A 25,694-nucleotide genomic window follows, 5' to 3' on the forward strand; every position below is an offset into this window, starting at 1 on the left:
GGCTATTTGGTTTGGCAATCTTTATATACCCACAATACAGAATAACCATGCACAAAATCCAAGGGGGGTTATTTACAAGGGGAATTGCACTTAACAAAGAATCTGCAGAAAGCCATGAAGGGGGGAAAGAACAAAACAAAACACACACCAACACAAAACCAGCCTCGGACTCCTCCATCCTCCTACCCCCGGCGGAGGTTCAACAGGCCCTGGGAGGCTTCAACCAGGCGAGAGGAGACATTTTGCCAGAGTTTCTGCCAGCATTCGGTGGCCGATTCCAAGCCCCAGGGATTTTGGGGTGGGGGGAAGAGAGCGGCAGAGCCTGTGCATCACGCCAGAAGGGCCACATTGTCCTCCTTCAGAGCCCTGGCAAAGGTTGCACTTTCCCCTCCCACTTGGGTGCTGCTGGAGGCAGAGATGCCTCAAAAGGGTTTGGTCTGCCCGTTGCCAAAGACCCTTCCAGCAGCCTTCGTTGCTTGCAAGGCAGCAGGGGGGGGGGGCAGGCCATCTATGTGCAGGAGGGGAAGGGGGCCTGGGCGCTCAGCACTGCCCGGCTTTCTTCTCCTATTCCTTGGGCCCGAGGGTCTTCAGCCCCCAAAGGTGGTCAAAGGAGCGAGGGGCAGAGGAGAGGAGCCAAGGCTCAGGAGCAACAGAAGAGAACTGGAGGTATTCGCGCTCCTCCTCTTTCATTTAGTGAGGCTGCGATCCAAAGCAGGGAGAGATTTCCACGGAAGTGTTATTTCGAACGCAAGCACGTAGTGTGAGGACTGATCGCTTGGCCACCTCGGAAGGACTGCTCGAGATTCTTCGGATTGGGGAGGGGGGCGTTTCTTCCAATCCTCCCCTTCGGCTTCCCTCCCTCCCTCCATCTTTATAGAAGCTGGGTCCTGCGTGAAATTATTCCTTGGTTCCGTTTGAGAGAAATGCCTCCAGAACCAAAGACCAAAGGGGGGGGAGTGTCATTTGAGATTGACTGGGAAGGGGGGGGGGGCAGGAAATCCGGTCGCAAAGCAAGATTTGGGTGCAATTTAAGGGGGAGCCGAGGGTCTGAGAAAAAAGGACAGCCTTTAAACTTGAAGGAGATTCAATCTACTAGGACAGTGATGGAAAACCTTTTCGGCACTGACTCTCCAAACCAGAACTACCCTGCATGCGCATTCATGCGTCTGCACTGGAGGACCAGAAATGCAAAGACCATCTGGCCGGTATGCGCATGCCTGTTTTTTGGGAAGATTTGGCTGGGTTTGGGGCTGTTTTGGGCCAGGTTTTTTGGCCATTTTCTGGCCTGAAAGTGCCCCCAAAATAGCCTGGAAATGACCCCAAAATAGTCTGAAAATGGCCTGAAATTGACCTGGTTTTTTGGCTGTTTTTCGGGCCATTTTCAGACCATTTGGGGGGCATTTTCATACGTGAAGACCAGCTGGAGACAGCACATGTGCCTACCGAAAGGGCTCTGTGTGCCAGAGGACTCTGCGGGCCACTAGGACGATGGTCCAGGGTTTGGGGTCCAACATGGGAAAGGAGGTTCAGGCCTGATGTGGGTGGACCGACTGAGCCTGCCAGCGTCACTGGAAGGAAGGCCAGGCCGGGCATGATACCCATCCAAAGGCAGCCTGGAAGAGGAGACCCGCCTATAACGTGGGGGGCTGGTGCCTTATTCCCAGGGAGCCAAATTTTCACCTCTGGTTATATAACGGCTGGATCTGCACCCTGGACGGCCTCTTAGTCAGAGGAAACGCCTCACAACGTGTGGATGTGACAGGGAAAAAAACAAAAAACACCAAGACGACAGCTCCCGGCGCCCGCCAGAAGCGCCTCTTCTGCAGTGCTCCCAACCCCCCCCCCCAAATAGTTCAAAAAGCCTTCAATAAGCAAGGAGGCCCGAGCAGCCAGCCTGCCTCCAGAACATCCATCAAAACAAACCGCCTCTCCAAGCCACGATGACGTCTTCTTTGTGGCTTTGGGGCAGACGGCAGCCTCCCTTCGGCATCCGAAGAGGGATACAATGGCCGGGCTCCAGAAGAAACGCTCTTGTTTTCTTGCGAGCGTTATGATTCAGCTAAGCCAACTCCGTCCCAGAGCTCAGCTGGCAGGGGAACAGGACCTTCCTTCCTTCCTTCCCAGGTTTTGCTTAAAGGGGTTTTCTCAATAGATCAGAGGTTTAAAAGTTCCAACTGCAAAATGGGCCTTTTTTTAAAAAAAATGTTAACTGGCTTAAAAAAAACACCATGTGCCGTTTGAGATCTAGGCAAGGGATTTAGAGGAATGTCAAAATTACCCTCCAAAGTAATTTTTGTCCAACCAGGAAAATAGAAGTTAATGGCAGCTGTCCCGCTCTCGTGAACATGCCCCAAATAAATGGGGCAAGACCAAAATTCTGCGGACAAAACACACATACACAATGCGGCTAGCTGCCCAGCAGTAACTGCCTCCTGGCCAGAAGCTGTTGTGATTATTTAGAAAGCCCCATCAGCTGTTTTCATCCTTCCTTCAAAAGCTGAACAGCAAAATAATCATAATAATAATAATAATTAGCAGGAATCAGATTCGGTGGAATCAAGATCCTTTCTTGCAAATGATGGTTTGCCAGCAAATATTCTAATTAGGGGTAAACAATGTTTTTACCTTGCCCAGTGTTAAGATTTTTCAGTGCACCAAATATATTTGGGGGGGAGGGGGGGAGACCTAAATCCTCAAAAGAGCAAGAGGGGAAAAGAGAGAGAGGAGATAGATAGAGGATAGATAGAGATGAGATGAGATGAGATAGATAGATAGAGTAAATAGAGAGGTCAGCATATTTAGATGATAAGAAATAAACAGGAGATAATACAAATTCCAAGAGGCTCAACTGGTACAAAAAAAAAAGGGGGGGGGGAAGGAGCTATCAAGTATCCGATTCTCGACAACTATCCCTCCGAACAACCTTACCAGTGCAAGTTATGTACATGGCATGAAAAATATTGCTTCACCCTCACTCCGAAGGGAAGGGGGGAAGGGGAGGGCAGGGACTACCTTGGGAAGAAAGGGACATGCAGACACGGAGTGATACTACATGAGAGATACCATTCCTATGGTGAAAAAAGGGACCCAGAAAAAGCCTTCGGCTGGTACTTTATATATCACATTTTCTTAATGTCATGCCAGTGACCTCTCGGAGCCAGTTCTCAGGACGTGCACGCAGCTCCGATGGCGGCTCGGGGGAAGGCCGAGATCATTGCGCACAGACAGACTTCATTGTCCCAAACTGAAAGCAGGAGGGGGGGGGTGCAAGTGGGGAGAGATCCAAGTGAAAGAAGCGGGCTGGTCTGAGAGCAAAAAACGGGGAAAGCTCTGCCCCCAGGCCCTCTTGCACTTGGGAGCGGAAAGAGGAAGGCGAACGAGCCGTCCCAGAGCCATCCATGCGCTTCCAGGGGTGGAGTGTGCCGTGTGTGCATGCCCACGGGACAGACGCCCGCCCACCAAGGGCTGCCGAGAAGCCAGAAAAGTGTGGATTCTCCTTGATTCAAGAGTTCTTCTGTGCCTGCAAAGCAGCCTGAATGGCGAGGAAACAACAACAACGACGTTTCCTCAGAGGCCCCTCAAGCGCCCCCCCTTCCCTTCTTCTAAATGAGGCACACAAAAGCACGCACGCACACGCAAGGGAAGGTTCCCTGGCTCGTGGTGGGATTTCAAAGGAACACCCCTCCCCCACTCCCACCTCACCCCCAGCGTTACATCCAGCACCAGTCACAGGGAAGGGGAGGTTAGCCCTCTTTTGAGAATGCTCTAAAATGGGAGGGGGGGGAGAAGGGTCAGCGAAGGGCAGCCAGCGTCTCCGGCTGAAGAACAAACCAAGGAGAAGGGTGGGCAGCGGCCGAGGGGGGGTCACAGGTTCTGGCAGCACTGGAGTTTACTGGGTTTCTGTCCGTCGGTGGTGGGAGGCACGCTGATGTCCACCACGTTGTTTCCCGGGGACTCGTCGTGGGCAGACCGGTCGGCGATCTGCTTCTGGGACACGATGCGGTAGATTTCTGCAAAGGAGACCAGAGGGTGACTCTGATGGGCATAGATAGGTGGCTATACACTCTGACGGCCCCACGGGCAACTGCTGAAGACACCGCAGGGAGGGCGACACCCCCCCCCCCCATGACATGCTGGCTGGGATGACACGATCCTGGGTTACAGGGGGGGGGAACGGTTGGATCCAGCATGTCACCCAAGTAGATCTTCTGTAGTCAACATTTTTTCTCTGGACTTTGAGCTATACAATACGGGATGGACACCCTTGGAATGGGGTGCGAGTAGGAATGGCTTTCCAGAGGAAAAAATGCAGACTTCAGGAACCATTTGCACCACTCAGCTGACCCTGAGGACACCTGAAATAAGCCTCCAACTGGCCTCAATGACCCTCTGAAAGGATGCAAATGACCAGCTGTCTGCAAGGAGTATCAATCCTTCCCTTCCCCCACCATCCACTCAGAGCTGAAGAAGCTTCTTGGGGGTGAGAAGCGAAACGTCTTCAAAAGAAAAAACAAGAAAGTCCAGCTGCCTCCTGAAAAAGCCTCTTTGGGACAACTTAGTTAAAATATTTTTGAAAACAGCCCTGTTTTTAACACACAGCATTTCTGAACATCAGCAAACCGCATCTCTACTGGAGGCTCTTCTAGTGGGTTTGATCCCCTTTGCCTCTCTGGGAGCGGAGAAGAACTGGTTTCTCTCTAAAGAATGGACGTCCAACCTGGGCAACTTTGGGACCTGTGGCCTTTGAACTCCCAGAATCACACCCCTCCCCCAGCCAATAGACACCCTTGCCCTAGATGATCTAGTACAGAGATCTTCAAACGTGGCAACTTTAAGACTTGTGGACCTCAACAACTTCATAGCTGGCTGGAGAATTCTGGGAGTTGAAGTCCACAAGTCTTAAAGTTGCCACGTTTGAAGACCTCACGCAGAGTGTATTGTGGTTATCGAAAAGAGCAATAATGGTGTCGGAATGACCACATCTAAGTCCCTGAACCAGGTAAGGCTGCAGGGGGTACATCACTCATGGTGGGCAAAGGCCCCTCTGCTCCCATCTGCCTCTGGAGAAGGAGCCCAAGTCCAAAAGCTGTTGGGCAAATTGCTCTCAGCAGCTGGGTGGGTGATATCACGACTCCTCCCCAGTAGGAAATGACGAAGCCCCCGGACGGCAGCCCACTCAGGCAAGAAAGGATGAGCCCACTTCAAACTCTCTTTTCGCCACAGTCCAACCCCAAATGTGGGCATGCCCCATATTTACTTCTCTTCCTCTTTCAGCACTCCCAACGTCCACCCAGAGCCAGACAATGAGACACTGAATAAATCATCACCACCACCGTTGGCGCTTGTATGTTGCAGAAAAGCTCAGTTTAATGCGAGGATAGTAACAGACCACCCACTGCTCAGGAGCTACTGAACCACGCTGCCCCGGTAAAACTAGGGAGTTCCCAAGTTCACCCTTTGGAGACCGCCGGCCCTTGGCTGCACTCTGGACCAGAAGCTGTAGCTTCCAAGTGGTCTCCGAGGGCAGCCCTGTCACGATGTTAAAAAGTTTGCTAGGCCTGAACTGCCTGAATTGACACTCAAGAGTTAAACTAAGAAAGCTTTATTGCGCAGGTCATAAAACAAAAAAAAAGGTTCTTATCTGAAAGTGATTTATTGCGCACGCGTTACACATTCCAAAATTCCTCTCTTCTTTGTTCGGCAGCCAACTTTGGCTAACGTAGCTTTCATTATCAAAATGTAACCAATTAGTTATTTTCTGTTTTATTTTATTATTAAAGTTTGTTTATTAATTAGAATACTTTTAAAGACTTATTTTTCTCAATATCTCAAAAGATATGCAGAAGGGAATCAGCCACGGTTCATCGATCTCTAACAGGGTGTTTTTTTCCCCTGACAACTTGGTAGCAGAGGTTTGGTTGACAACTTGGTATGCAGAGTTATGGTTTTGATGATACCAGCTGAGATGGTTACAATTTATGGCTGTATTTTCCCTTCATGCTATCTAAAGATAACCGACTAAGCCTAATTAGCCATGTCGAAGAAGAGAAAGAAAAAGAAAGATGGGGCGAACACAGATGAATCAGCTTCCTCTGACAAAGAGGCTCCCTCGGATACAGAGGAGCAAGATTCTTCAGGTGCCGAGCCAGAAATGGGGGAAAGAGTTACAGAAGGCAAGATCTACGGACTGAGGTCAGTAAATGTCCCTCATTATCAAGATACAATTAATGAACGGCAAAAGTCTAAACGGCAACTGCCGGCAGAGTTAAAATCCTCCCACGCAGAAAGCAAAGTTTATGACATCTCCCCAGATGAGCAAGAAATGCAAAGCTATCTATATCAAATAGAACGTTTAGAAAAATATGTTAGGGAGGCGAGAGTGTGTTTTAACGAAATAAAGCGAAGTAGAAGAAGCTCCCCCACTCCCAAAATGTCTGAGGACGCCATCTTGTCTTCTTCAAAACAACAGCCTAAGACACACCCCACAGAGTTCACTGGTCAATTAGAACAAAGAGACATGTACACGTCACCGAGGTCACGTGGTCCCTTTGAGCCCATTGAACTTCAGCATACGTATAGAAAGGAGAGGCAGCCAAAAAAGTGAAGCTGCACTGCCATCTGCTGGCGGAGAAAAATTATTACAGCAAAAGATTAAGCAATTGGACCAGATTTTCAGAGATATGTCTATGAGTCCTTTAGAAGCCAAAACTTTGTCTCCAGAGGTTAAGTCTTCAACACCCCCTGGCGGCGTTGAATCCTCCCTAGATGGAAAAAGGCAAAGCCAAAGGCGAATTCGAGGAAGCCAATTTGATGTTGCCACGCAAAGGCCAATGATGCAACCCCAGCATCCCCTGGTTCAACAACCAGCTTTGCAACCAGAGCAACAAATTGTTCCTCAGCAGGTATTCACAGTCACCCCCTTGACTGGTGAGTCCAAATTAAAGGAGTCAGGAGAGAATTATAAAGCCTGGGTCAGTGAAATTGCGCTCTTGCTTCGAAGAGAAGGCACATATTCCATGGTTTTTGATCCTCCCCGTCAACCCTGGACGCCTGCAATAAGAAACCTTGAAAACAGAGCAATCACGACTTTACTCATGTCAATGGAAATTGAGATCCAAGGTATCTTTCCACCTGATGCAACTGCCCAAGAAATTTGGGCTATTTTGGAAGATTGCTACAGGCCCGTTTCAATTGAATCCTCATGTTTGCTCATGTCTGAGTTCCATGGTTCGAAGTTGAAACCCGGTGAACGAATTGGTGGACATTTGACCAAACTGAAAAGAATGAGAAGTGAATTGAGACAAAATGGCCATGTAATCGATGATATCCAAATGATTAGCATCATCATTAACTCATTGAATTATGAATGGAAAGATGCTGTTGCAAAGATTAACTACGTGCCTATTGCTCAACGCACAGTTAACCACGTTTGCAGACTTTTAGTGGAAGACGAAGCTATCAGGTTAGCTACCCCACATCTGCAACGGCCTCCAGCACCAAAGGCTCCAGCCAGACGTCCCTTCCGAGGAAGAGGCTACGCTCCAAGGATGCCAAAATGCTACACCTGCAACCGTGTGGGACATGACACCCGGGATTGTCCCCAACGAGTTCCAGCTCCCGCCACGTACCAGCCCAGAGGAACAGATTCCAGAGGCAGAGGTAGAGGCGGAAGACAAGGTCGTCGTGGTCCAAGGCGTGATCCACAAGCTCCGCTTGCAACACTGGCCATAACCAACGTTCCACAACCTGATCCAAAGTTCGACAGACGTCTTTTGTGGACTTTAGATAGTGGAGCAGCTGTGCACGTTACCCACAGAAGGGAACTTTTCACAGAGATGGGCGAACCAGAGCCCGAGTATCGAGAACTGTATTCCTTCACCAACCACACTTGCAAGGTTATGGGAAAAGGAACTGTTTACGTTGAAGAGCTCGATACACACATCCCTGATGTTTATTACATACCTTCAGCAACCAGTAATTTGCTTAGTCAAAGTCACTTGTCTAGAGAGTTAAAGTTCCAGGTTCACCACCTCGAAAAAGCAAGTTACTTAGTTAAAGATGGTGATATTGTTGCTGAAACTATGCTGATTGGTGGTGTTTATTACTTAAAGCCAAAGCCTAAAGGGCAAGCACAGGCAAGTATGCAAACTCCAAAAAGGCACAACGCAAACCCAGAGAGAGTTGTCCCAGAGAGAGAAAGCGTTACTGTGCCAAAGGCTCCTAAAGCCAACAAACAGAGAAAACAAAAACAGATTGCTCAGAGCAAGCCTGAGGGTCCTCATGAAACTGTTAATGTTGAGAATTCACTAACTGGTAAACCTTTGCATTCCAGGTGTATTCACAAGTGGCACAGAAGATTGGGGCATGCCAGTTTCCGTGTTCTTAGAAAGATGCCGGAGTTCGCAAAAGGTTTGGATCTAAAGGGGTGTAAGGTGTTTTTGGATTGTGCGGTTTGCAAAAAGGCTAAATCCAAGGCGGCTGCAATTCCCAAACACGCTACACGCCGGTCAACACGCATTTTTGATTTGGTACACACTGACATAGTGGGTCCTTTCCCACCAACACTTGGTGGCAGAAAGTATTTTTTAACAATTGTAGATAATCATTCTAGATATGGATTTGTATATCCTATGAGAGAGAAATCTGAGACTTTTCAGATCTTTAAAGACTTTGCAGCGTTTGTTTCTACACAATACCAAGTTCGCATCGCCAGAATCCAGAGTGACCGTGGTGCAGAATTCATGTCTCAGCGTTTCCAGGACTGGATGCGTAAGAATGGAATTCTTCATCAGACATCTGCTCCATATACACCGGCTCATAACGGAGTCGTAGAAAGAAGACAAGGGGTTCTACAAACCATGATGCGTTGTCTTCTAGAAGATGCCAATCTCAGTAACGCATACTGGGGTGAAGCAATCAAATATGCAAATTACATTGTCAACCGTACTTGGAGCAGTGTAATCAATCAAACTCCTTTCTACATGCTGTATGGCTACAAGCCTGATCTCAAGAACCTCCATATTTTTGGTTCATATGCTATGGTGAACACTCCTATAACTCAAGGACCAAAGAGACTAAGATTTATGGGTATTGATGATAATTCAAAATGGTACAAATTCATTGATACTAAACATGTGATTGTCATTTCACAATCTGCTAATTTTGAGGAAGACATTGACTGGTCCAGGATCCATTCCAATGATCCTGAAGTTTATTTTCCTAGAGATGGTGTTCCAGATGCCACGCAGCCTGATGACAATTCGCAGGCAGATGTTCCTTCTACCAGTTCTTCACAACCTGATGTTCCGTCTTCTCAAGCCGCGGATGCTGATGCTAGCGACGAACGTGAGGACGAGGATGATGATGAAGAAGAAGAAGAAGACTGGACTGTTGTTCCTAGACGCTCCAAGAGGGCCACAAAAGGAATCCCTCCACAACGTTATTCATGGCAACTGACAAAATCACCATTACCTTTGATTTGCAACGTTACTCTTCCTCCTGAGACATTCACACAAATCAAACAGCTTCCTGATTCAGAACAAGACAAATGGTATGATGCAATGCAGGATGAAATGGACAGTTTAAAGAAACTTAATGTATTCACACCTGCAAAACCTCCAGCAAACAAGAAAGTCATTGGCACCCGATGGGTCTACAGAATCAAGAAGAAACCGAATGGTGAGTCTTTATACAAAGCCAGACTTGTAGCTCAGGGTTTCGCTCAACGTTATCCTGAGGACTACACAAACACTTACTCACCAACAGTCAGAACTGAAAGTGTAAAAATTGCCTTAACCACTGCAACTATTCTTGGTTTAGAAGTTTTTCAATTTGATGTGGACACAGCTTATCTACATGCAGACCTAGATGAAGAGATCTACGTGAGAAGCCCTCCAGGATTCCGAAAGCAAGAAGGGGATACCTGGTTCCTGAACAAAAGTCTTTATGGTCTGAAACAGTCAGGTTTAATGTGGTATTTATGTCTTACTGACAAACTAAATTCAATGGGCTTTATTAAGTCCGAAACTGATGAATGCGTGTTCACAAAAAGATCTAACAATGCATATGAGATAATTCTTGTTTATGTTGATGATATTGTTTATATTGGTCCAAATAAGAAAATGAGTGAGATTTTTGCTAAAAGTTTGCAGAGATACTTCACACTAAAATCTTTAGGACACATTAGCACTTATTTAGGTGTTCAAATTGAAAAGACACAGAAGGGGTTTAGTCTTTCACAAGAAGAGAAAATTGACCACATTCTACATCATTGCAACATGAAAGATGCTAGCACAACAAAGACACCCATGCAAACAGATTTTCACAACTTAACACATGAACCAAGTCCTGAGTTCGAGGATCAAACACTCTATCGTTCAGTCATTGGTTCACTATTATACATTAGTAGTTGGACCAGACCTGACATCGCACTTAGTGTTAATCTTTTATCACGACACGTAGGTAAGGCAACACAATTTCATTGGTCATGCATTAAGAAGTTGTTGAAATACCTGAAACACACTAAGCACATGAAGTTATTGCTAGAACCAACACACACTGATCAACCAAAGTTGATTTGTTTTGCCGACGCCGACTGGGCGAGCGACAAGAAGTCACGCAAAAGCACTTCTGGTTACATGATGTTCCTAAATGGTTGTCCTGTTTACTGGCAAGTGAGAAAACAGAGTTTTGTTTCATGTTCATCTACTGAAGCTGAATATGCTTGTGTTTCAGATGCTTGTAATTCTCTAACGTGGTTTGATGCTTTGATCACAGATATCTGGACACGTCCGATTCGACCAATCACCGTGATGGAAGATAATGTATCTGTTGTCTATATTTCTGAGTCACATTTTACAGGTTCTAGGTCCAGACACATTGACATTCGTTATCAAAACACAAAGCAATTAGTTAAGCAAGGTTTTGTTAAATTGCAATATGTTTCTACACATGATCAGATTGCAGGCATGCTTAACAAACCACTCGCCGCAAATCAACACGAGTATCTGCGAAAGAAGATGTGCCTTAATTGATGATTTGATGACGTCAGCCCAGACTAGCAAAAGAAGGGGTGTCACGATGTTAAAAAGTTTGCTAGGCCTGAACTGCCTGAATTGACACTCAAGAGTTAAACTAAGAAAGCTTTATTGCGCAGGTCATAAAACAAAAAAAAAGGTTCTTATCTGAAAGTGATTTATTGCGCACGCGTTACACATTCCAAAATTCCTCTCTTCTTTGTTCGGCAGCCAACTTTGGCTAACGTAGCTTTCATTATCAAAATGTAACCAATTAGTTATTTTCTGTTTTATTTTATTATTAAAGTTTGTTTATTAATTAGAATACTTTTAAAGACTTATTTTTCTCAATATCTCAAAAGATATGCAGAAGGGAATCAGCCACGGTTCATCGATCTCTAACAGGGTGTTTTTTTCCCCTGACAAGCCCCACGTATGGTGCATCGTAACAGTCCATGTGCACAAGGCAACTAAGTCACCAAGGATTGTGAGAAGAGGGTTGTGGCCTCTCGGCTGTCCGTCCTTCCAGCAGCCGAATCAGAGGAGGAGGAGGAAGAGTAAGTATGGGAGTCAGGGTCAGCATCAGGGAAACCTGAGAGCTCCGAGGGGGAAGAAGGAATGGAGCTGTCCGAGAGAGAGGGGGTGGGTGGGAGGGTGGAGCCTGGGCCGTCCATCAGCCCTCAGATGGGGAGTCAACAGCCCCCAGGTCTGGAGGTGGCTGATGAGGAAGAGGAGGAACAGCTGGGTGCAGTGCCTGATGCGCAGAAAGCAGAGGAGAGGAGAGCAGTGGAAATCTATGGGCTGGTCCTTGGGACGGAAGAGCCACCGCTGCTAGCGAAGCCCCTCCTGAGCTCTGGGGATCAAAGGCAGGGGCGGAGATGAATAGATGGGGCAGACCACCATTCATCTTCCAGCCGGACAGACTTGTTGCCTGCTGTGAGAGAGGAACTTTTTGCCAGGGCTGCCGGCGCTCCTAATCAAGGAATCGTTGATTTAACTACAGAGGGTTTGTTCTGTTTGGGGAGCTGGGTCAGAGCAGAGAGACTCTAAGCAGAAAGAACCCAAGGTGCAAAAAAACAACAACAACCCAGGGTCAGGTTCACTGTTGCTAAGGTGGCCACCCACTCCTAGGCCGCCAGACGGGATGCCACGTGAGGGCAGGTTGGAGCCTTCAAGGATGATGGGCCCCGGGGATCGCACTGCCAACACAGCAACGGAGTCAAGCAGCACAAGCAGGGAAGTTGCCGTAGCACAAAGCTCTTGGCTCCCTGGAGCCCACGGCTTCAACTGCAGGATCTCACAGGTGTTTGCCTCCGGCGCAGGTGCCTCTGAAAGCCATTCAGGCTTCTTGGAGACCTTCCCTGCCCTGGGCTTGGTGCTCCCAAGGGCACTTTCCTTCTCAGAGGGCAGCGCCACCATCTGGGCCCACCCAACAGAAGGTGGAAGCCAGGGCCCCTATCTGGGATTCAGGCTGGCTGGGAGGGCAGGAGGATGGAACTGGTTTCAGGCACTTGACTCTACTTTCCTATGAGAGGTTCCCACATCTGCCTCAACAGCTGTATATAGAAAGCAGCACCCAAGGCACCGCTCTTCCCCTAACTCCAGGGGTGGGAGATTAATTTTCCTGAGAAATTGGGACTGTTATGGAAGGTCCCTGACCTTGCCAACTCTCTTCCCCCCCCCCCCCCCCAAGAGGTACCACTTGAATTGCAATTACGTGGCCACGGGATGCTGCAACGGTTGTAAGAATGTTTTGTCCCTTTTTAAACACTGTTAATAATAGCCAAAGCACTTAAGACTTATATACCGCTTCAGTGCTTTACAGCCCTCGCTAAGTGGTTTACCGAGTCAGCCTCTTGCCCCTTCCTTCCTTCCTTTTCTTCCTTCCTTTGGACTTATATACCACTTCACAGTGCTTTACAGCCCTCTCTAAGCGGGTTACAGAGCCTCTTGCCCCCAACAATCTGACACTTTTAGCGACCTCAGAAGGATGGGAAGCTGAGTCAACCTGGAGCCGGTCATCAAACTCCTGGCTGTGGGCAGAGTCACCTGCAATGCTGCATTCTAACCGCTGCGCCACCATGGCCCTTAATATTGAACGGTCAACTAAACTATCAGTCGTTAAGTCAAGGACTATCTGAAACAAATATTAAGATTCGTTCTCCACTTTACACCCACTTGACGTTCCATTTGGATTCAACACACGGGCTCCTCTTTCTCCTCTTACACTAAACGGAGGGCTCATTTGGTCTTGGAAAGTTTAGTACAGCAAATCAATTCTATCCTTCAGGGTCTAGTTTTCTACTTGCCATTTAGTTAGACCAGGAGCTGATCTGAAACGTTTGCGTGAAACCTATTTTATCCGACGGAAGAGAGAAAATTGATGTGATGAGGCTAAACTCACTCTAGAAGCCCCCTCTAGGCCTGGATGCCATTCAGGTTTCAGTCGGGCAGCCCCTGCTTCAGAAGACCTCATCCCAACAAGCCCACCATACAAACCGCCACTCCATTCCTTCCCTGTCAATCAATTGGGCCTTTGCCAGATGGAGATGAGTGACAGGAACCACAATACACAACCACCAAATTCAAAGGCTGGTGCCCAAGCGGGAGAGCGGCCACACCTGGAGGGCAGGGGAGAGTTTGGGTGCCTTTACCTGTGAGGATGTTCTTGAAGGCTTCTTCTACATTTGTTGAGTCAAGTGCTGAAGTTTCAATGAACGAGAGACTGTTTTTTTCTGCAAGGCGAAAAGAGTTAAAATGTCATTTCAATTTTAAGGACTACTCTGCGCACAGGGGAGCACTCAAACTTTTATTATTATTATTATTATTATTATTATTATTAATTAGACTTGTTAGCCGCTCCCTCTCCACGAAGGGACTCGGGGAAGGCCGGTTTAATGTTTAGCACGATCTTTCCCTAAGCGACGAGTTAACAGAGGGGGAAATTAATACTAGTCTGGATTATACATAACCAACATGACCAGCTGGGTGTAGCACCTAGTCCGATGCCTCTCTTCCAATCCAGAAGAAGGACCAGAGAGTCCTGGCTCTTCAGTTTTGAAACGAAGAAGAGTTGCTGTGGCATCCAAAAGTAGCAAGCTTTAATCGTGAACAAGAGTTTCATCTTGTTTTCAAACTGGCTTAGTTTTGCTAACTAAAACGAAGAAAAACCAGTTTGTTCAAGTCAAACTGGAACACGAGAAGCGTTGTATTTATTTAAAGGTAGCTCCAGGTCTTTTAAAATCTTACGGCATAAAAAACCATGGAAACCCCCCTCCCCCCATTTTAGCCCATGGGGCTGAGTGCGATTTGAACCAGTGACGCTCAATCAGCTCTCTGCGCTTTGCCCTTGGACTCATAACCTAAACTACGATTATACTAAGTCTTGGCATAAAGATTGAGGCTGAACCGGGGGCAAGGGCGTATAGCCCACTTTGTCCCACTGTGGCCACTGTAACTCTAGAGGGACTGCAGAGTGTGACGCCGTCTCCTAGCCAGAGTCAGCACAAAAACGTACTAATTCTGAGACACATTAAGGCTTGGCAAGTTCAAAATAGCATTTTGTTGATGCCCTTGGCTTCTCCCACCCGCCATCCTGGGCCCAACGCTGGGGAAGCCAGGGCAAAGGATGAGTGATGGAGGAGTAACACCTCCTTCAAAAACCTTGGTCCAGCTGGCCCGGCTGGTGGCACCTCGTAAGGGCCCCTTCCCAGGGTTACAGGAGAAGACGGCCAACGGTTTTGAAGGGGGAAGAGGGCTCTACACCCCAATGGCAGATCAAGCGGCTCAACCATCTTCTAGGACAGTGATGGCGAACCTATGGCACATGTGCCACAGGTGGCACGCGGAGCCATTTATCAGGGCATGCGAGGAGCTGCCCTGTCAGGTGGCCAGTGCACATGTGTGCACTGGCCAGCTGAGTTCACCCTTTTTTAAAGCCATTTTTCACCCTGGAGCCTGGGGAGGCCGAAAACAGCCTCCCCCGCCCCCCAGAGGCATCAGGGAAGCCTCCGGACGGTCCCTGAAGCCTTTGGAGCGCTTAAAGTGACTTCCGGTTTGCTCAGAGGGTCATTTTGAGCACTCCAAAGGCATCAGGGAAGCCTCCGGACGGTCCCTGAACCAGAGGGCGTCGGGGGGGCAGGAGGGAGCTGTTTTTGCCCTCCCCAGGAGGCTGGGGAAGGCAGAAAAAGCATGTAAAAATGGGGGGGAGCACCTGTAGTGCGCATGCGCACTGGGGGTCGCGCATTGTATTATGGGTGCGCCCCCCCCTGCATTCCCCCATAAAAAAGGTTCGCCATCGCTGTTCTAGGAGAAGGGAAACTCTGGTAACAAACCTCCATTGCCTTGTGGCTGCATCCACTACTGGAAAAGGCTTTAGGAGTCAACCTCAAGGCAAAATCCGGAGCTGGAGTTCCGGAAGCAGTTTGTGACTGTGTACAGCCACGTTCTGGTAACTCCTGTGACGCAGCTGGAACCCATCGTATCGGCTCTGCCCTTCCATCGGGCTATTTCAGGGAGGTGGAGAGGGGGAATCTGCTGCTTGGGTAAGAGCCTATCCTCCATATCAATCTACCCAGGCCTCGTGCTCTGGAGAGGACACTCCAGCTCTTTGACCTCTTCCCAGAGCACGATACCTTCGTCTTTGGAGACTGAAGGAAGCCAATCTTGGCTTCTTCAACTTCCTTAGAGTCTCTTCTTATGATCATTCGTAGCTCATGGAGCGGGCGCGCAATTTGGGCGTCCTCCTGGATGCCCGGCTGTCCATGGACGACCATTAACAGCCGTGGCAAGGGGGGCGTTCCACCAGGTCCGCCTGGTGCGCCAATTGCGCCCCCTATTGGACCGGGATGCCTTACGCACAGTCACCCATGCGCTAGTGACATCTCGCCTAGACTACTGCAATGCTCTCTACATGGGGCTTCCCTTGAGATGCACTCGGAGACTGCAGTTGGTCCAGAATGCGGCCGCGCGGGTGATTATGGGGAGTACCAGATACTCCCATGTAACACTTCTCCTGCGCGAGCTGCACTGGCTTCCTGTGGTCTATCGGGTGCATTTCAAGGTTTTGATTACGATCTTTAAAGCGCTCCATGGCTCAGGACCTAGTTACCTGCGGGATCGTATTCTGCCCCATACATCCCTACGACCAATCCGCTCGCACAGAGAGGGACTTCTCCAGGTGCCGTCCACTAAACAGTGTCGGGGGGGCGACACCTAGGAGCAGAGCCTTCTCTGTGATGGGCCCAGCCCTGTGGAATGACCTCCCCCTTGACATCAGGATTACCTCCGATCTCCGCTCCTTCCGTGTAAAGCTCAAGACCCACCTTTTCCAATTAGCTGGCCTGGCTCAACCATAGTTTTATCCCATTGCTCCTGACAATCTTTTTAAATTTGTAATTTTAATTGTTAATTTTAATTCTATTACTACTATTGTATGCATTTAACGATTGTTACCTCCTCGTGTACGTGTATGTGTTTGTATGTATGTGTATATGTATTGTATGTATATGTATATATGTATGGGTTTTTTATTGTATGCTGCCCCGAGTCCTTTTGGAGAGGGAGCGGCTAACAAATTAAATTTATTCTATTCTATTCTATTCTCAGTTACCTTGTGCATGGGGACTGTTACAATGCATTGTACATGGGGCCACCCTCGGAGACCACTTGGAAGCTGCAACTGGTCCAGGATGCAGCAATGGGCCAAAGGATCCCTGGGGGGATTCCCTGGTTTTCCAGCCTGGGCAGCCTGTTGCAGTAATTCCTGAACAGCGGGGGCTGTTGTTCCTGAGAGGGACATGTTCTTATTCTAGACTTTTACTGCAGCAAATGCACTTTGGATGTTTCAAAATCCCTGCAATGCTTCAGCAATTTGCACCAAAGCTTTTGTAAGGCATGCAAGGTGCTGTGGCCTTTTTTTCCCCTTCCCGAGATTCCCCAAAATCTCTTGAGCACATTTTCAGAGAGCAACCTGTCCTGCTTTGACATTATAAATGTTGACAGCAGCAAGACTCTTGCATGCCCAAAAATGGAAAGTCACTTCGATCCCCACCGTGGACGAAGATGTGCAGAAGCTGATGGAGTTGGCAGAAGTGGCTAAATTGACTATGTTGATTAAGGAAAAGAATGCAAGTGCTTTTGTTTCCACACGGAGACCAGAGTGCTTCTGAACTTCGTGCTTGAAGTGGAAAAGAATGAAACTCTGCCTTTGGCTCTTTATAGAAATGGCTACTTTCATATTATGAGGGAGAACCCAAAAGCTGTGTGGTTTGATGTCAATGCCTTATTTTACTGCAACGGAGAGAGTCGGAAGTCAATGTTTCTCTTCCTTTTTCCCAACCCTGCCTCCCTTTTCTTCCCACACTGCCCCCTGCCCCCTCCCCTTGAACTGCTTTCCTATTTCCTTTGGTACTTTGCATCTTATATTATCTTGTAGCTCAATACGTGCTAAAAGAAGGTCCAGGGGCCAAACCTGCAAAAGCACGGGCCTCGTCCGTCGGCACGGCTCTCAGGTGGCGCAGGTCGCTCTTGTTCCCCACCAACATGATGACAATGTTGTTGTCCGCGTGATCTCGCAGCTCCTTCAGCCAGCGCTCCACGTTCTCGTAGGTCAGGTGCTTGGCAATGTCATAAACCAGGAGGGCGCCCACGGCACCACGGTAGTAGCTGAAATCATGTTGAAGAGTATTACGCAGACGGGAACAGCCAAACACCATGGCAGCCTCTGGGCCACAGCGCAAACTGCCAAGTGGCCCATTTACAATCTTGTAGCCAAGAGCATTCACCAAACGGGCACCCTAAAATATTGTCACAGCGTGCACAGGTAATCCTCCACTTACAACCCTTGGTTTAGGGATGGTTCAGTTACAATGGCGCCGGAAAAAAGTGACTTATGACTAGTTTTCACACTTATGACCATTGGAGCATCCCCAGGTCATATGATCAAAGTCTGAATGCTTGGAAAACGTGACAGTGGCAGTTCCCCGGGGTGATGCGTTCACTTTTTGTGACCGTCTGGCATGCAAAGTCCACGGGGAAGCCAGATGCCCTTAACCACCGTGTTAACTAATTGAACTGCGGTGATTTACTTAACAACTGTAGTAAGGAAGGTTGTAAAATGGGGCAAAATTCACTTAACAACTGTCTCGCTTCAGCAATGGAAATCTTGGGCTCCCTTATGGTCGTACACTGAGGACTACTTATAATGATCTTAACACCCCACCCACCCCACCCCTGCTACCCCTTACTAGCCCTTTCAAGCCTTACGCAGAGGTGATGGCCCGATAGCGCTCCTGGCCTGCCGTGTCCCAGATCTGGGCCTTTATCGTCTTCCCATCCACCTGGATGCTTCTGGTGGCAAACTCCACCCCAATGGTGCTTTTGCTCTCCAGGTTGAATTCATTCCGTGTGAAGCGGGACAAGAGGTTACTCTTCCCCACGCCGGAGTCTCCGATCAGCACCACTGCCAGGGCAGGAAAAGACAAAGCACCATCAGTATTCATTCACTCATCGCCTGGCAATGTGTGGAAGGAAGGGAGGGAGGGAGGGAGGGAGGGAGGGAGGGAGGGAGGGAGGGCAAAGGGCACCACTGGCAAATTGCACAGGGAGGACAGTGTGGTTAAGAGGAAGACTTTAAACTGTTGTTGAATGTCCTGCTTTTCTGCTTCTTCCCATCCCCTTCAATGGCTGATTGCTACTTTTTCTATTCCACTTCTTCTCCATGCCATCCCAAATTTCCTTCAGCCAAACTCAATTACTAGGGACTTCCATTTTCTGTTCTTGGCCCCAGTACAGAAGTGATTTGTGGCTGCCTTTTTCCAGGATGCTTCCAACTTTCCATCGCTCTGTATTTCTTGGGGGTCTCCCACCCAAATACTAATCAGATACAACTTTGTTTAGCCTCTTTGTAAAGACTTCCTGACATTACTAGATGCTTCTACATACTTAGACTAGTTCTGTCAATGGAAACAGTAACGGAAACGCATTTCTAACCTAAAAATATCCTTAGAGCTACCTTATGCATTTGCCTCCCGATAAAAGATTTTTGTGCTACTTGGTATGTTGGGAGATCCGGTAAAAACAGAAGAGACTGTTCAAGTCTAAAGGCCACAGACCACAACGTATGGTATCACTTTATCTTGACTATAAAGATAACAGGAACTCTTAAGATTAAACAAAATAGCCTAACAACAGTGAAAACCTAAACAATGCTTTCATCCATGAAACACACAGACAGAATTAAAATGCTAAAGGTATTTAAGCAAAAAATAAATACCTGGGAGTAGAAAACTCCCTCAACTTAAGCATAAGCATCAATGGCTATGTCCAATGCAAATGCTTTTGAAAAACTTATCGCCGTTTATTACTTTCAAAAGTAACGAGAGAGAACATACCAAAGGCTGCTTCCTCCTCTTCTTTCCCCCCAAACCCGGTGAGGTGGGTTGGGCTGAGAGGAAGCAACTGGCCCAAAGTCATCCAGCCGGCTTTCACGGCAAAAGCAGAACCAGAACTCACCATCTCCTAGTTCCTAGCCTGGTGCTTTAACCATTAGACCCAGCTGGTACTCCTCGCATTACCCTGGCAATGCACTGTACAGAAATCCTAGCTTAGCTTACAATTATGCCTCCTGAGCCCATTTATTAACTGAGCGGGTAAAAAGATTCTCCTTCTCTGAGTTTTGATTTTCCTTTAGTTTCCAACTTTTACTCTCTGTACCCATCCTCACGGTCTATTTGCTTTCTGCAAGCCTGTAGAGGTTCTCCGTCATCCGGGGGATGGTTGTCTCAAAGGTGCTTTTTCAGACTTTCTTGGGTTTTTTTTTCTTTTGAAGACATTTCGCTTCTCATCTGAGAAGCTTCTTCAGCTCTGACTGGATGGTGTGGAATGGAAGCATTTATACTCCTTGCAGGCAGCTGGTCATTTGCATCCTTCTAGAGAGTCCCTGAGGCCACCTGGAGGTTTAGCTGTGTCCTCAGGGTCACCTGAGTGGTCACCCGCTTTCCACAGTGACTTCCAGTGACTTTCAACTGCTTAAACAAATAGCCCAGCCCTAAAGAGAAGTAAGCAGGAATATCCATCACCCCCCCCCCCCAAGAACTGATGAAGTTTCTTGATTAGAAGCTAAACGTTGTTGTTTTTTTCTTCTTCCTCAAAGAGAAAAGCACTCCAGTTGCCCTTTTAAAGAAAAAAGCAACTTTGGAGACATGGGAGTGGGCTGCTCTTCAATTGTGGACCACTTTCACAAGAATCAGCAAACATACCTAAAACACTGGACTCCATGCTCACCTGATATTGGGGATGGAGGAGAGTTTGTCCGCTTTTTATTTGCTGAATTTCATTACTAGCTTAAGTTAACTAAGTTAGAGACCTGAGATCCATCTATTCTCTAGGTCGGTGTCACTTGACTGACAGTCCAGCTCTATGAGGCTAATTGCAACTCAAATGTACCAATAAGGGAGAATATTTGCAGCTGAGGGTTGAAATGAGGGGTCCTTGGTGCTCTCGGAGCTTGCTTGTTTTCTTGCAGAAGTTTCATTAGTTCATTAGACCTAGTTAGAGGGCCTCTCCACTCAAATGTGCTTGGATTATTACTGCACCCCAAATGCTCGTAGCCTCTGAATCTCTAGACCCCCAAATACACTCACATGAAATAACCATCTTTCTTTCTCTGACAATCTCCCACCCCCTCTTTTAAGCCCAGCCAGCTCTAGCATGAGCATCACATAAGCTTATCAATGGCTCTGTTGTGTTACACATCATGCGACACACACACACAGACACACACAGAGACAGAGAGAGAGCGCCAAGAAAGCAAGGGGGCAACAAAGAGCTACAGAACGAGTCCACCACATTTTTGACTCAGAAACACTCCTGAAAGAATACAGAACAAGAAGGTTTGAAAGGGACCTGGGAGATCTTCTATCTAGTCCAAGCCCAAGACCATTCTAGCAAACAGCTGTCCGGTCCTCACTTAAAGGTGATGGAAACTCACCATTTCTGGAAGCAAGCCCTTCTACTGGTTAAAGAAGAGAGGTTGCCCAGTATTATTATTAAATTGATAGGCCGCCCATCTCCCTATCAAGCCACTCTGAGTGACCTCTAAGGTCGTAAAATAGCAATATATCACCACCCGAACATTACAAAACATTCAGAACACAGAAGGTTAAACATTAAAAAGGAGGATTGTCAGAGTTGGGTTTCCCTTCATCAGGGGGGAGCACAGTAGGCACAATCCCCCCCCCCCTGAGAAGTCCATTCAGAGGAGCACCCACCCATCTTCTGAACTGTAATAATACTAATAATTGTCTATGGAGATGGTCAGCCATCCAGGTCACAGTTGTCCCAAAGGTGCCTTTTTTTTCCCTTCAAGAGGCAACTGGACTTACTGTTTTTTTCTCCTTTGAAGATGTTTCGCTTCTCATCCAAGAAGCTTCTTCAGCTGATGGGAAGCGAAACGTCTTCAAAGAAAAGCCAGAAAGTCGAGTTGCCTCTTGAAAAAGCACCTTTGGGACAAGACAAATAATTGTTAACAATTGATATTTTTACATATTATCATTCAAATTATGTACGCATGTTGCATAGCTCTATCCTTTTGAACACCCTAACCCACCCAGAGTTAACAGAGTTATTTTACCCGGTGGCAAGATGGGTGGCTAACCAATTTTTAAAAATAAATAATAATTCATTACGTTCATTATTGCCACCGATTCCCAGTGATCCTGGGCAGGTCTGACCCGCGTCTGATGGGCCAAAACCCAAAGGAAAATCCACCTAAACATCCATTCAGAAGAACACCCATCGGTTTCTCAAATCCAATAGCACCAATAATTACTAATTTATACTTTTTACACTCTTTTATTCAAATTATATACACATATTATATAGTTTTATCCTTTTGAACACTCTAAACCGCCCACAGTTAGAGAGGTATTTTATCCCCTGTGGCACGATGGGTGGCTAACAAATTGAATAAAATTAATCATTCATTAGATTCACCTTATCACCGATTCCCTGGCAGATTTGATCCCCCGTCCTGTCGGGCCAAAACCCAAAGGAAGACCCTCCTAAACATCCCCATCGGCTTCTCAAATCCAACAACACTAATAATCATTAGCAGTATACTTTTTACCCTCTTTTAAGTTTACTTTATTGTCACTGCATCTTGTACAATGAAATTAAATGCCCTCTTCAGTGCACATCATACCTAAGAAAACTATAAAAAAAACCACACAGACATCCTTCACATTCTTCACCATTGAATTGTAAACCAATACTGCATTAGTATTCCACTATACTTTATTTATAAAATATACTAAAGGTAAAGGTTCCCCTCGCACATATGTGCTAGTCGTTCCCGACTAAATGCCGAAGGCGCACAGAGCACCGTTCCCACCAAAGGTGGTTCCTACTTTTCTACTTGCATTTTTTACGTGCTTTCGAACTGGTAGTTGGCAGAAGCTGGGACAAGTAACAGGAGCTCCCTCCATTACATGGCGCTGGGGATTCGAACTGCCGAACTGCTGACCTTTCTGATCGACAAGCTCAGCATCTTAGACACTGAGCCACTGCCCTTATGATTAGTCCCTTAATGATTAGCAGTATACTTTTAACACTCTTTTAAGTTTAAGTTTACTTTATTGTCATTGCACCTCGTACGACGACATTAAATGCCCCCTTTAGTGTGCATCATACATAAGAAAACTATAAAAAAAATAAAACAAAAACACCCATCCTTCCCCTTCCACACCATTGAACAGATACCGCATTAGTATTGCACTACACTTTATTTTGTTTATAAAATATACTACACTATCTATTTTATTCTAATCATATAAACATTTTGTAGTTTTATTTTTTAAAAATATTTTTATTAACATTTTAATATTTTTTAATACAGCGAACTATCCACAAATACAAACTTTACCCTCCTTATTACACCTAATCAATGGAAATAAAATCAATAATAATTCTTCATCCGATTCATTATTGCCCCCTTTTTCCCCTAGCCACCCTGGGTGGGTTTGGTCCCCCTCCCCACCTACCCCCCCCACCCGTGGGGCAAACCCAAAGGAAGAAGCTTATTTCCCCCCCCTTTATTTTTAACCAGGGCTGGCTTGAAATGGCGCCCCTCGCATTTCCCCTTATTTTGGGGGGTTATTTTAGAAGGGGGGGTGGGTGGTTGATTGGAAAGGAGGGCACGGGGGGGGAGATGGGGCGGTCTTCGGGAGACCCTTCGGCGGGGAGGGAGGTTTCCAACCGGCCCTTGCGGAGGGGGAGCAGGGGGTGTATTTGAGGGGGGGGGTCTTCCCTTCCTTTCAAGCCCCCCACCCTTCATTTCCTTCAGGCCTGAGCAGAGGCGAGGAGGGGGGGTTTCCAACGGGCCCTTGTGGGGAGGGGGAGGGAGGGAGGGGGTAGGGGGAGCAGGGGGTGTCTTTGAGGTGGGGTCTTTCCTTCAAGCCCCCCCTTCATTTCCTTCAGGCCTGAGGAGAGGCGGGGCGGGGTTCCCCGCAGGGCCCCTTCCAGGAGGGTCGTCTCCTCTTATCCCCCCCAAAAGCCCCCCTCCCTCCCTCGCTCGGTCCTCCGCAGACGCCGACGCCTCAGGCCCACCTTTGAAGAGATAGTCATACTCGTCGTCGCGGGTGCCCATGGCGGCGCTGGGCCCGTCCCTCTCGAGGAGGAGGAGGAGGAGGAGGAGGAAGAGGAGGCAGGCAGGCCGAGCCGGGCGGGCCGAGCCGGAGCGATCCGCGCCAGCGCCGCCTGACAGGATTTTCCGCCGCCCCCCCCTCAGGCAGGCAGGCAGGCGAAGGGCGGGGCCGGCGCGGAGATGACGCCGCTTGAAGGACAGCCCGCTCCGCTTATCGCAGGCGGCGCTCGCGCCCCGGGAGGCGGGACAAAGCCCCGGCGGGCGCCGCCAGTCCTCGAGCAACGCGAGACGCGGCGGGGACCAATCGGCGGGCCGCAAAGGGCGTGAGGGGAGAGGAGGACGGGGGTGGAGCCGCTCGCGAAGGGGCGGGGCCTCAGGCAGTCTGCAGGTTCAGAAAGGAAAGTTACCCCGCCCACTTCTCCGCCTCCTCTTTAGCATTTCAAGAGAGAGAGAGAGAGAGAGAGAGAGTTGGAGGGATAGAAGGATAATGGATGGATCAATGCATGCATATCAGATGGATGACGGATGGATGGGCGGACAGACAGACAGACCGATAATAGATGGATGGATAGATCAATACATGCATAGATAGATAGATACGACAGACAGTGAGATCGATAGGACAGACAGAAATAGATGGGTGGATAAATCAATATATATATATAACAGATGATAGATAAATAGATAGATAGATAGATAGATGATAGATAGATAGATAGATAGATAGATAGATGATAGATAGATAGATAGATAGATAGATAGATAGATAGATAGATAGATAGATGATAGATAGATAGATACCGGTAGATAGATAGATAGGACAAGATACATAGATTAGATAGATAGATAGATAGATAGATAGATAGATAGATAGATAGATGATAGATAGATAGATAGATAGATAGATAGATAGATGATAGATAGATAGATAGATAGATGATAGATAGATAGATAGATAGATAGATAGATGATAGATAGATAGATGATAGATAGATAGATAGATAGATAGATAGATAGATAGATAGATAGATAGATAGATGATAGATAGATAGATGATAGATAGATAGATAGATAGATAGATAGATAGATAGATGATAGATAGATAGATAGATAGATAGATAGATAGATAGATGATAGATAGATAGATAGATAGATGATAGATAGATAGATAGATGATAGATAGATAGATAGATAGATAGATAGATAGATAGATAGATAGATAGATAGATAGATAGATAGATAGATAGATAGATAGATGATAGATAGATAGATGATAGATAGATAGATGATAGATAGATAGATAGATAGATAGATAGATAGATAGATAGATAGATAGATAGATGATAGATAGATAGATAGATAGATGATAGATACATAGATTAGATAGATAGATAGATAGATAGATAGATAGATAGATAGATAGATGATAGATAGATAGATAGATAGATGATAGATAGATAGATAGATAGATAGATAGATAGATGATAGATAGATAGATAGATAGATAGATAGATGATAGATAGATAGATGATAGATAGATAGATAGATAGATAGATAGATAGATAGATAGATAGATAGATAGATGATAGATAGATAGATGATAGATAGATAGATAGATAGATAGATAGATAGATGATAGATAGATAGATAGATAGATAGATAGATAGATAGATGATAGATAGATAGATAGATAGATGATAGATAGATAGATAGATGATAGATAGATAGATAGATAGATAGATAGATAGATAGATAGATAGATAGATAGATAGATAGATAGATAGATAGATAGATAGATGATAGATAGATAGATAGATAGATAGATAGATGATAGATAGATAGATAGATAGATAGATAGATAGATAGATAGATAGATAGATAGATAGATGATAGATAGATAGATAGATAGATGATAGATAGATAGATAGATAGATAGATAGATAGATAGATAGATAGATAGATAGATAGATAGATAGATAGATGATAGATAGATAGATAGATAGATAGATAGATGATAGATAGATAGATAGATAGAT

The 25,694-nt window shown here is 46.7% G+C and overlaps 2 protein-coding genes across 2 annotated transcripts in view; both read right to left on the reverse strand.

The window, feature by feature from the left end:
- Window positions 1-23,811, reverse strand: RAB11B (RAB11B, member RAS oncogene family). The gene is made up of 5 exons (XM_081936451.1): window positions 23,622-23,811; window positions 18,282-18,477; window positions 17,488-17,681; window positions 13,670-13,750; window positions 1-4,010 (listed from the first exon to the last, which is right to left on the reverse strand). Exons 1-5 carry the CDS (start codon window positions 23,659-23,661, stop codon window positions 3,865-3,867), a joined length of 657 nt encoding a protein of 218 aa, XP_081792577.1. The 5' UTR covers window positions 23,662-23,811; the 3' UTR covers window positions 1-3,864.
- Window positions 1-25,694, reverse strand: part of MARCHF2 (membrane associated ring-CH-type finger 2) — a 79,142-nt gene that overhangs the window by 23,666 nt on the left and 29,782 nt on the right. The gene's annotated exons all lie outside the window — the stretch shown is intronic.

Source organism: Natrix helvetica (genome assembly GCF_964273705.1).
Source record: "Natrix helvetica genome assembly, chromosome: 1".
NCBI lineage: Eukaryota > Metazoa > Chordata > Lepidosauria > Squamata > Natricidae > Natrix > Natrix helvetica.

What these genes read in the sequence shown, in the direction of transcription:
- RAB11B (XM_081936451.1), bottom strand. Translation starts at nt 23,661, where the DNA reads ATGGGCACCCGCGACGACGAGTATGACTATCTCTTCAAAG. An exon ending in GTATGACTATCTCTTCAAAG is followed by an intron (nt 18,478 to 23,621) that starts GTGGGCCTGAGG and finishes CTGCCCTGGCAG; the next exon opens with TGGTGCTGATCGGAGACTCC. An exon ending in CTTCAAGAACATCCTCACAG is followed by an intron (nt 4,011 to 13,669) that starts GTAAAGGCACCC and finishes TCTCCTTTGCAG; the next exon opens with AAATCTACCGCATCGTGTCC.